The 12,535-nt window shown below is 39.2% G+C and overlaps 1 protein-coding gene across 8 annotated transcripts in view; it reads right to left on the bottom strand.

Moving 5' to 3' along the window:
• The window catches only part of MACROD2 (mono-ADP ribosylhydrolase 2), a 2,054,393-nt gene extending 2,042,137 nt beyond the window's left edge, over positions 1–12,256 (bottom strand). For 3 of the 8 annotated variants that reach the window (XM_055105081.2, XM_055105082.2, XM_034947084.3), the window contains exons 1-2: positions 11,921–12,254; positions 5,326–5,442 (exon numbers count right to left, since the gene is read on the bottom strand). In XM_055105081.2, coding sequence (XP_054961056.1) covers positions 5,326–5,442; positions 11,921–11,966 — 163 coding nt within the window. In that variant the 5' untranslated portion in view covers positions 11,967–12,254. Of the gene's footprint in view, positions 1–5,325; positions 5,443–11,920 lie in introns of all 8 variants that reach the window. The other 5 variants (XM_055105080.1, XM_034947082.3, XM_034947083.3 and 2 more) reach the window with 3 other exon arrangements.
• Positions 12,257–12,535: the final 279 nt, after the last annotated feature.

Below are 12,535 nucleotides of genomic sequence, written 5' to 3'. Positions count from 1 at the left end.
ATAACATTGCTTCTCTAGGTGGTATTCTAGTGGAGCCTTAACACAGTAGTAGGAAAGGAGATTAACAGAAGGCATAACAATTAAACCCAAGAACTAGAACTCTTGTCTCAACAAAGAAGTAATGCCATCTTTCTATCATATCTACCCATCCACCCATTTATATATCTACCTTTGTCTTTCTACCATATCCTGGGCCTATTGTTTGGTAATTCTATGTATTTTATATGGGAGCTATAAATACATGCACGCGCATGCACAAACACACACGTATATGCCTCCTTTGTAGACTGTTAACCACTGGGACATTCTCATTTAATATACATGTTAAGAGGGAGGAAGAGACAGAGAAGAGGAGAGAAGGAAGGGGCAAATTGAAAATGATAGTCAAAAATTTTAAAAAAAGGACTCTTTGGTCACCTGTGGAGGATTTTAGGGAATGAACTCAATCTGAAAATCAGTAAATAAGGGAAATATGGCATTTATTCTGCTTTCCTTTATAAACTGTACTGCATAATAAAAGACTTAATAACAGAAAGTTCCTCTTTATAGAAGTCTGACTAATAAATAAGGAATGATAAAATTCACATAACACTATTTTGCAACCCCTAATAACGTAATGGATCTAAGCAATAATCACGAATGGCTGCTAAAACCATTAGGTAAAAGGTTGTCAGAAAACTTTACACCAGACAGTTTAGTGACAATATTCAGCTGACAATACATGAACCCAGGGATCAATCTTATCACTACTGAGGGAGACAATGACGCATTATGTGCCCTGTGATATGATGCAAAAAGATGCACAATAATCTATAAAGCATTCTTTCAAAAAAATTTAAACCCAACTCTGAACAAACCTCTGGATTTAACTACCAACTCATAAGAAATAAAGGGGACAGAGGAACATGTTCAATGATACCACAGAGATGCAGTAAGCAAAATTCAAAATATAAAAAATTCTGCAGGACAGCCTAGTGTATTCAACAAATAAATTATAAGGGAAGAAGGAAAAAAGGACAGAGAAAGGTAACTATAGATTAAAAGTGACTTAAGGAACAAATCAATTAAATGCAATATATGGACCTTGATTAGATCTTGATTCAAGCAAATCAATTGTAAAAGAAAAAATCCTTTATGAGACAATGGGAAAAACATGAATACTAAATGGATATTTAATTATATCAAAAATTAAATTTTAAGTTAAATTTTAAATGTGAGAGGTAATAATAGTATTTTAGTAAAACAACAAAAATATGCCATCTTTTAGAGATACATACATATGCATATACACAGATACTCATTTATAGATAAAATTTATATGACATATGTGATTTCATTCAAAATAGTCTGGGGGGAAGGTATAGGGAGCACTGGTATAGATGAAATAAAATTGGCCATGTAATATCTGTTGAAACTGGGTAATGGATGCATTGCTACAGTCAGGCATTGCTTAACAATGGAATACGTTCTGAGAAAGGCGTTGTTAGGTGATTTCATTGCTGTGCAAACATTGTAAGGTATACTACAAAAATCTAGATGGTATACAGTCTATACACACCTAGATTATATGGTACAGCCAGTTGCTCCTAGGCTAAAACCCATACAGCATGTTACTGTACAGAATACTGTAGGCAACTATAACACAATGGTAAGTCATTGTGTATTTAAACTTACGTAAACACAGAAAAGGCATAGTAAAAATACAGTATTATAATCTTATGGGACCACCATCATATATGCAGGATGTCAATGACCAAAACATCATTTTGTGCCACATGACTGTATTCTAGCTTTACATATATTTATAAATGCTCATTAAAGTTTGGAAAAAGAGGCAGGTGCAGTGGCTCACGTCTGTAATCCCAGCACCTTAGGAGGCCAACATGGGCAGATCACTTGAGGTCAGGAGTTCAAGACCAGCCTGGCCAACACAGTGAAAGCCCATCTCCACAAAAAATACAAAAATTAGTCAGGCGTGGTGGCACGCATCTATAATCCCAGCTACTCAGGAGCTCAGCAGGAGAATCGCGTGAAGCCAGGAGGTGGAGGTTGTAGTGAGCCCACATCGCGCCACTGCACTCCAGCCCGGGGGACAAAGTAAGTGAGACTCAGTCTCAAAAAAAAAAAAAGTTTGGAGAAAGAATTGTCCCTTGTAGATTATTAACTCTTGAGGCATTCTTATTTAACTTAACGATTAAGCCCCACCAACCCATAAGGCACCATTCCAGGTGCTACAGACAGTACAATAGGAGAGACAAGAATTTTAAAATCCCCACAACATAGCAACCGACAAATGATATTGAATTATTACATAATTGGTAACACAGAGGAAGAATTAGAAATATATAAGTCTAGAAATTAGCTAACAACAGTTAACAAATATGAACATAAACAGCAAGCAAATTATGTATTTAATGGGTTTTTCTGGATGGGGTTTTTGTTTTTTGGGTTTTTTTATTTTTATTTTTTGGTAATCATCTCCCATTCTTTCCTCTTCCAATCCATGGCTTTCCAATATTACCAAAGGGGTAAGTCAAAATAAAACTTGCTTCCCCCTTTCCATATAAACACTGATTTTGTGTTCCTTGGCAATGTTTTGTTTCCTTTTGTTTCAAGAAGGCTTAAAATCCAAATTGTTACAAATATATTTGGCTGCTCCCCTCTTTTTTATTTAACTTTCTACTGTATTATAATAACAAGAAGCATTTGGTTAAAGTAAAATAAATCTGAACAAAGCAAGAAAAAAATTAAAAGCAATAGCTCAAGAACTATTCAAGTACTCAGGAATATTTAGGCAAAAATGGTCCTCTATAAAAACATAAGTAATGATAAGATATTAAATTTAAAACTGATATACTGTTCTAACCCGATAAATATTGATCATTTCCTATAATTAGAAACTAAGTGACAAGGAATTATAGACTTCTTTTAATACTTAGTTTAAAATCCCATATTTAATAAATATCAATACCTACTTATACATGTATAAGCAATGACTTAAAACGTTTCAAATATAACTATATGTATAGTTTTCCTTTATTATTTTTTGTAAATTTATATTTTTAAAGGATTTTTAAACTGTTAAAACACTAAAACTCTCTTGACTAATATTTTTTAATAACTGAGCACTGAATAGGTAACACAAGAAAAAGTCATATGAAAAATGTGTATTGTATATAAATATTTACAAATATTACTTGTAAAATGAGCCATTCCACTTCATGAAAAAGGAAGAGGCCAGTCACCAGAGTCTGGGTCACAACAGAGAGAAGCAAGTAACATTTCAGGAAAAATAGAAATATAATTTTGATCACATCACCTTGTTCCCCATGGAGGACTTTCAAGTTTAAAACAGCATAAGGGGGAAAATAAGAAACACACAGAGCAGTTGTAAACCACTTATAAAGCTCATATTGGGAGGCAGGATTAAACATGCAGTATCTTGTTAGAGGATAACTATGTTAGGTGTTATTCTATTCAATGTATTCTTTTCTAATTTGGGGAACATTTACTACAGGTTGAGTAGTCCTAATGCAAAAATTCAAAATCCCAAATGCTCCAAAATCTGAAACTTTTTGAGCACCAACATAATGCTCAAAGGAAATGCTCACTGGAACATTTTGGATTTTGGATTAGGAATGCTGAACCAGCAAGTATAATCCAAACAATCCAAAACCCCAAACACTTCTGGTCCTATGCATTTTGGATAAGGGATACTCGACCTGTAGCCATTTAAAAAAAAGAAGAAGATAGTGCTGCTGCTGAAATATTCAATACCAGTTGCTTATAAACAAAAAAAGAAATTACTGAGACTCAAACATGAAGAGGCACATAGCCTTAGGTAAGACAGGGGACCAGAATTCTGTTCTCCTGATTTCTAGCCCTGTATTCTTTTCATTACACAGCACTGTCCTCTCTTTCAATGATGTCTTAACCAGACCTTTTTTTTTTAACCTTTGTACAAGATTTTATTAAAGGTCTTTACAGAGCAACAACCAGACTCCAGAATACAGCTGCCAAGGAGACCCTGTTACACTGTGGGGACTGGCTAGGGCAATGCAGGTGGCTCTGGCTTCCCACCCTTCTGTTCTGAGATGGGGTGGTGGGCAGCAAATCATCTTTGGGTTCCATGATGCTCACGTGATCAGGCAGGGGCTTCTTAAGGCCAATCTTATCAGTTTGGAATCAGACCATTCTTAAAACAACTTGCATTTACAGAAGACACTGGGCAGACAGGTCAGATGTGCACATCCCAATCAGCTTGTCCAATGACCCCATTAGAACGTGGGGTAGAGCTGCTACCCTGCTTGCCCAAGGTCACACGTTTCCAGGCTATGTAAGGTCTAAAAGAACCCACAGCTTTTCACTGCTAATCCCACATGCTTTGCCTTTCTAGAAAAACAAAGTTGTGTCTAAAACCCAAATCCTCAGGTCAATGTGTTCTCTTCACAGACACCAAGGCCTAATCTTTCCCTTCAGATTTTATCCATAGGAATTCCATGCTAGTCTTTATTCTGGGCCCATAGTACCCGGTGTAGTTCCATCGATCTAAGACCACAACCTTTGAAATTAGCATGTTTCAAGTCCATTTCATAAAGTCTTTCTCAACTGTTATGTACCTTAAGAAGCACCGTTTGTCTAAACTTCACATCCAGATCATTAATACCAACGAGTGTTAATTCAAAGACAAGCATATTAAACATCCATTAAATCTATTATGTTGTTTTTAGAAACTTTTTCACGTACCTTTTTAATCCTTAAAACTTCCTTTATATTCTAACATAATCTAGATTCCCACCAAATCATAAAGACTTTGAGAGTAAATTCTGTCATACAAATACTTTACATACAGACATAATAACACATCATACAAAATATATTCTCTAAAAGAATGAGAAATGTTCTTTGGTTTTTCTATTTTTCCTCATATACTCTCTTTCGGCTGTATCCCCAATCCTAAAAATAACATAAGATAATCGATTATAAATGAACTTAAAGCAAACTCAAAGGGCCACGCCACCAAAGCAGCAAATCTCTAATAGCATTTGCTCCAAGAACTGTTACAGAATAGAAAAAATAAAAAAGGACCTGTAAAAAAAGTACCATATTATAAATGTGGTATATTTCAGAACACAAATTATGTTAATATACTTTCCTAAGTTTAAAAAACACCATAGGTTACTAAAAACAATTAAATCACAACCAAACAATAATTTCAAATAGCAAAACAGTAATCTCTTTATTGAACGCCAGTTATTCATTTCTGTCAACAATTGTCCTGAAATGGGAAAAATATCTACCTAAAAAATGTTCCGAGAAACTTACCATCATTTTGGCCCTTGCCCTTCATCTCCTCCTTCCATGATAGAATGCTGTTCAGGGGAATATAGTCTCTTAGGTATTCTTTGCGTCTCTCTTCTAAGGTCATCTTCAATAAACGTTCTTGCAAAATAAAAGCAGAATCTCCATTTGTATTTAACGTTTAAACATGGGAATTATTTTTATACTTTAAGTATTAACCAAGTTAAGCTAACAAAAGAGTTGATACAGTCCTGAAGAACACAATGCAAATCCAATGACTCCATATTTAAATGTTAAAAAATGTTAAATTTCATATTACCAGGGGAGAAAAAAATCAAAGCCTGATGAAGACTCTCTTATGATAGTCCAAGAAATAAGTAAACTCATTTACGCTTTCAAGCAACATCTACAGTTTACTATGGGCCAGGTGATATGCTGGATAAGTGATATGGTTTGGATATATATCCCCTGAAATCTTATGTTGAAATGTAATCCCCAATGTGTGACGTGGTGTCTAGTGGGAGGTGATTGGGTCATGGGAGCAGATCCCTCACGGCCTGGTGCTAGCCTCAAGATAGTGAGTTTTCGTGAGATCTGGTTGTTTGAAAGTGTGTGGCACTTCCCCCCAACTCTCTCGTGCTACTGTTCTTGCCACGTGAAGTGCCTGCTCCTACTTCATCTTGCCCCGTAAGTAAAAGCTCTCTCCGCTTCATCTTGCCCTGTAAGTAAAAGCTCCCTGAGGCCTCCCAGAAGACCTAACAGATGCCAATGCTATCCTTGTGTTGCCTGCAGAACCATGAGCCTATTAAACGTCTTTTTAATAAATTACTCAGTCTTAGGCATTTCTTTACAGCAACTGCAAGAACAGTCTAACACAGTAAGATACAAAATAGTATCTATATAAATAAAATGCTAAGACAGGTATGTACAAATAGTAAGAGCACAAAAAAAGGCAACCACCAAGATATTTCCTCAATTGCACTATCAATTTACTTACAGCTTTGTGTAGATGATATAAGAATTGCTTTAAATATATATATCTTGACGATAAAATGAAAATATTTTACAAATTGCATCTTAGAATTAGAGTGGATGTCATTTATAAAGAACTCACTATGGCCAGGTACTTCACATGTATATCTCATTAAAATAATCTTCCTAATAACTCATAAAATTGATAGTATTATTATGCCAATTTTGCACATAGGGAAATGAAGCACAGCAAAGTAGTTTGCCCAAAGCAAGAGAGGTTTCAGGAAGTGAGCCAAAATTAAAATTCAGACAAACATCTCCATTAATCAAAGACTACACCCTATGTTATTTATTCCACTGTACTACACTACATTCTCAGGAAAACTCCCCGAAAAAGGTAATATGTATGCTGCTTCACAAAGGACAGGAAGAATTTTGCATGAAGAGGTAAAAAGAACATTTCAGACTAACAAAACAATGTAAACAAAGGAGGTATGAATAGTATAACTAAATGAAGCTGCAAGATATGGTATGAGAAGAGGAATGGCCACAGAAGTGAAAAGTAGCCAGAAACAAAAGTAAAACAAAACTGTACAGGGACTTGTATGCCATAGTGAGCAGTTTAACCTTTATCCTATAGACTACTAATATTGAAAGTTGATTATGCATTTCCCAGAGGGTGTATAAAACAACCCACTAGGACACAGGAAAACATGCAAATAATTCTATTTACATTCGTTTTTAACCTAAACAAGGAAGAAATATTTACCAATATTCAATGTATAAACTGACACTGGCTTCTTCACTCTGTATGTCAGCTTTCATGTCTCCCATACCATACCAATGGTCTCCACGATGTAGAGAGTGAGAGAGAGAGACAGTTATTTCTCATACTCTGCAATTCTCTTTCAGTGTATCACAAGGTACTGCAGTTTAGATAAATGGATGCAGGGATAGTTAGTATCTAGTTTAAGGTAATCTAACCTTCAAAAAATAACCACTTTAAAAGACTATTTCACAGAAATAAACTACAGAAGTATTAATGTAAGCACAAGTGAACAGAAAATGGGGAACCAATATTTTTCCCACTCCTATAACTAGAACTTCAGCCATATTAGGAGACAAAAAAAAAAGGTATCTTAATCAGAGGTGACATATTCACAAAAATTGAGTTTAAGGTACCTATAGGACATTGAAGAAGTTGAAATCAAGAATCTGGAAATTTAAAGAGTGGTCTAGCCTAGAGACTTTAGAAAATATAACCTAAAATTCTAGTCCTAAAGGAAAAAGAAGAGGGAACGGAAGGAAGCATCAAACCTCAAAACACAGTATTTAGGAAGTGGGCACAAATAGGAAAACAATGAAATAAATCTTAGTTGTCACCAGGGGTGCAAGTTCCTGGTAACAAGGAAACATTCAGAAAACAGAGTTGTTTTTTTCTTGAGACAGAGTCTTGCTCTGTCACCAGGCTGGAGTGCAGTAGCGCGATATCAGCTCACTGCAACCTCCGCCTCCTGGGTTCAAGCGATTCTCCTGCCTCAGCCTCCTGAGTAGCTGGGACTACAGGTGCACTAAGGGAAATACCACAGACTGCTACAGGAAGGCCAGAAAAAGTGAAAATTACTTAGCCATTAACCTGCTTTTATCAATGTGGTTACCAACAGCACGGAATAAAGAGGAAAAGTGGTTAACAGAGCTGTTTGAGTTGTAATCTAAATGGTGCAAATCTGTAGGTTACTTAACCTCTTTATGTTTCAGTTTCCCTTCGAGGTAAGTAGGCAGGTATTATTCCCAACTTATAGATAAGGAAACTATAAACAACGTCAAATAACTTACCTAAAGTACCACAGCTAGTTAAGCAGTATAAGTAGGACTCAAACCCAGGCAACTGGTATTCAAAGCTCTTAACCTCACAATATTTTGCCTCATATAGTTTCCTACCTCATAGGGTTGTTGTGAGAATTAAATGAGATAATCCATGTAAGCTACTAAGAATAGTACTGAGCATACAAATGGGGCTTAAATATTAACTATTCTTACATGAATACTATCACGATTGTTACTACTGAATGACTTCAGGAACATTAGTTTCATTAGAATATAACGGAAATCCAGAAGACAATGAAGGACTGAGCAAAAGAAGGAAAGTGAGAACAGCAACTCCAAGTTCACGTGAAGCCCTATGAAAGAAAAGTGACTCTAAGGTGGAAGAGATCCGAGCACTGTTACAGGCAATGGAGAGGAACCCGAAGACACCAAGAAATTAAACATACCCAAGAAAGAATACATGATGGTGCAAGAACTCAAAGAAGATATGGGATAAAGAGCACAGCAGAAAGATTCATCTTACACACAAGGAAGAAAAGTCCTTCCTCTAAGATAGAACAAAGTCAAAAGGACATGTAAAGGAACAGACCAATGAGACTATGCAAGAGGATGTTAGGGCTGTTCATATTACATGGCATTTATTTTCTCTGTGAATTTTTTTTTTTTTTTTTGAGACGGAGTCTTGATCTGTCATTCAGGCTGTAGTGCAGTGGCGTGATCTTAGCTCACTCCAACCTCTCCCACCTGGATTCAAGCGTTTCTCCTGCCTCAGCCTCCCGAGTAGCTGGGATTACAGGCGTGTGCCACCACGCCCGGCTAATTTTTTGTATTTTTAGTAAAGACGGGGTTTCACCGTGTTCCCCAGGATGGTCTCAATCTCCTGACCTCGTGATCCACCCGCCTCAGCCTCCCAAAGTGCTGGGATTACAGGCGTGAGCCACCGCGCCCAGCCCTTCTCTGTGAATTAAAAAGGCAATGTCATCTCTTTAGTATGGGGGATAGGGTCTTGAGAGAACAGGAAACTTGAAGGGAATGGTAAATTTAGAATTATCACATAAAGGCAGAAAAGGGAGATGATTAGCAGTATGCCAAAGCAGTGCTAAAAAAGCTCAGATCACAAATAAAAAATTATTACAATATTACTGAGCAGGTTAAAAGACATTATGAAGCAACTGACAGTTTTTGTGAATGTCAAAAGGTACATACAGAAATGCAACCTGGCCTCTGTTGTTCCAGTTATTTAAAAGTTGAAGTGTGAACACTTAAAAACGAGATCAATTTAAAACAAAACAATGAAATAAGTTGCAATACTTGAAAATGCACATTAGTGGTTCTGAATTAGGACTCAAAATACTAGATCAAACATGTTTATTTAAACATATGTGGTCTTCAGAACTCCTTAATTACTTGTTTAAACAATGAAACATACTGGAGGCCACAAATATATATGCATTTTCTTTGTCATTTCATAAAACTTTTATTTAAAGAATGCTTCACCTTTACAATGAGTCCTTTCTCTGTGAACCAAGCATTTAAGTAGGCAGACCTATTTATTAAATGGTATACTCAGTTAAAAATATGTTTATAGAATGCCTTGACATTTCAATGAGGTAGGTAAGCCTTCCTTTAGCTTTAAAGGACAGCTGCAAAAATACTATACCATCAGCTTCCCAGTGGGCTGAAAGGAAAAAGGTCATGCATCCCATCAGCTTCTCTAATACTAACTATGGTACTAGAAATCCTTAGCTCTTCCTTGGGGGTATAATATATATTTTATATTTAAATATTCCAAACATAGACATCCTGAAAAAAAAAAACACTGAGATATGCATTAAAGTCTTCGTATCGCAGTAACGTTTTCCTTTCACATTAAACTTCATGCAAAAATAACTTAGTTTTGGATAATTACTTTGTTAATTGCCTTATTTAATGGTGCATTTGCTTCCTTAGGAAAAAAAAATTGGTTATATATTCTCCATTATTAGAATAGAAGAAAAGAAATCAAGACATTAAAAAAGATTCTAAAATGCCTGCTGGTCACAGTCCAACTGTGTAGATGTTAAATGAAGGAAACATTATAACGTTATTACTTGAGGAACACTGTTTTTCTATTATGACAGAAAAATAGTTCTTAAGTACTCACTATAATTTCATCAATGATTCATGTTACTGAAAACAATGTCTATGTCTTCCACTGTTTTGCCCTCATTATCATCAATTATACAAAGCCAACATTTCAGCATCATCAATAAACATGGGCATAAATGATTTTTCAGTGCTCACAAGGTAAATCCTTGTTGAAAGTGTGTTGAAACTAAAGTAACTACTACTGAAAAAAACAAAGCAAAATTATTTTACACTACTTTATCTATCAGGCTATTACTCTCGACAGCATTTGATTTATAACACCAGAAGTGTTAGCTCTCTATAAACCCATAATTATTAAAACATAATTAAATGACTAAACTTTCAACATTTTTAAAGATCATTTTAATTGTGTTGTTCAGTTCTATTGTTAAATCTTCCTGCAGTAAATTTGAAAACAAAATTCCCTCCTCACGTCTTTGTTCGTGCATTGTGGAAGCCGATCCTATATAGTGGATTCTTTCTCCACATTAATTCCCTTTCTTACCTCCACTGTTTTGCCTTCGTGTTCATAAAGGCCGGGACTTGCAATAAAAATCTACAGGTTTTAACGAACTATTAACAAGGAAATCAACTTGATACCTAGTCACCCCTATATCCTTTTGTAAAGATGAGGTACCAGGAGAAATGCGCACTACCCTCAATAGACCTCACCCTTGCTATACAGGTTTTAATTTATTTTAGCAATAGGAGTGCAAGAAGTTTTTGCTACATTTCTGTAAATAGCTAAAGAATGAAAAGGAAAGAGGTGTGAAAAGGAGGGTGAAAAACGCCAGAGACACTCAAGTTAGAATATTACCTAACTGTGATGGGATAAGCAGGAGATCTTGGTGGGAGACGCTGGATCGTACACTTGTGTTTCTTAAAGAATCAGTGCCACTGTCAATCTAGCTGATTTAGATAAACCTTATATGCACAAAATCCAGAGATGGATTCATACAGAGTGACATTAGTCACAAAATCTTACTCTGAGCAACTTCAGCCCATGAATGGGGATGGAATACAGAGAAACACACTGTTGGGAGAACAGCCCATTCAGACTTCTCTGAAGGCACTTATCCTCATGGACAACACGCTCGTTTTAGGGCTCCCCTAGAGTTCCAGGTTTCAAAAGTCACGCTGCGGCAGCGAAGGAAGGAAACCTAGACAAGGGGTAAACACCCGATGGTGGGGACGCTTTGCCATTTGGGGGCTGGGGGGACAGGGGCGAGAAGGAAAGAAATGAGGGTGCACGGAGCGTGGAGGCACAGCGGCAGCTGCAGCCTGAGCGCCCGCCGGCGGGCACGTGTCCGCGGGACACCCAGGCCGGCAGTGCCCAAGTCCCAGCTGCGGTGCAGAGGAACTTGTGCCGCGCCCGGGGCTGCCGCCTGGGGGTCCCCGCCGCGAGCGAGGCGAACGCAGCACCGCCTCGGGAGAAGGTGACCGGGTGCCGAGGGCGACAGAGGGGCGTGCGCCCACACGTGCGCGAGGCGCAGGTGCCCAGGGGCGGCGCGTGCACGCCGGAGTGCGCGCGAGTGTGCGCGTGTGTACACACGGACACCGGAGGGAGGCGGCACCGGCCGGGAGGGCGCGAGGCGGGAGCTCGGGCGGAGGGCGCCGCGGCACACACAGCCTGACCCCCGCCCCCACCCTAACCCCCACCGCCCGCACCCCCAGGACTCGACGGGCCGGTTACCTTTCTCCTCTCTCCACACCTTTTTCTTCTTGTTGCTGGGGTACATGTTGCCGTGGGGGTGGCTGGCTTTAAGCTGCAAGTTCCCCAGGCTCACGGGCAAACAGGGTGTGTGTGGAGTGGGAGGGGTGGGAGGGGGCACTCAGCAGGGAAAAAGTGAAAGAGGCTCTGCGTCCTGCGCTGCTCGCCGCTCGCCGCTCTCCAGTCGCCGCCCTCCTCCCTCAGCCCGCGCTCGGCTCCGGCTCCCACCCGCCTCAGCCCCGCGGACGCCGCCACAGCAGCACCTCAGAGCCTGTCAACTAGGTCACGCCTCGCGCTAACCTAACACCCGCGCAGGCACCGCCTACCAGCCGCTAGGCAGCGCCGCCTCTCATTGGCTGCACTGCCCGCCGCTCTCCGTGTTCTAGCCACGGCGCGCCCCAACTTGGGCCCCACGGCGCACGCGCAGGCGCAGGCTCGGGCTCGACGCCGACGACGCTAGGGAGCTGGAGGGGGCGGAGCCAGGGAGCGAGGGGGCGGAGCCAGGGAGCGAGGGGGCTGGAGCTGGCCTCGAGACGGGGGCGCGGCGTGAAGCCGACGCCTAGTGGGAGAGGGAGGTGGACCGCGCTTACCGCTGGC

This window comes from Pan paniscus, chromosome 21 (genome assembly GCF_029289425.2).
Source record: "Pan paniscus chromosome 21, NHGRI_mPanPan1-v2.0_pri, whole genome shotgun sequence".
NCBI lineage: Eukaryota > Metazoa > Chordata > Mammalia > Primates > Hominidae > Pan > Pan paniscus.
Note: the sequence above shows the minus strand (reverse complement) of the source record. Positions and strands in the feature narration are given on the sequence as shown.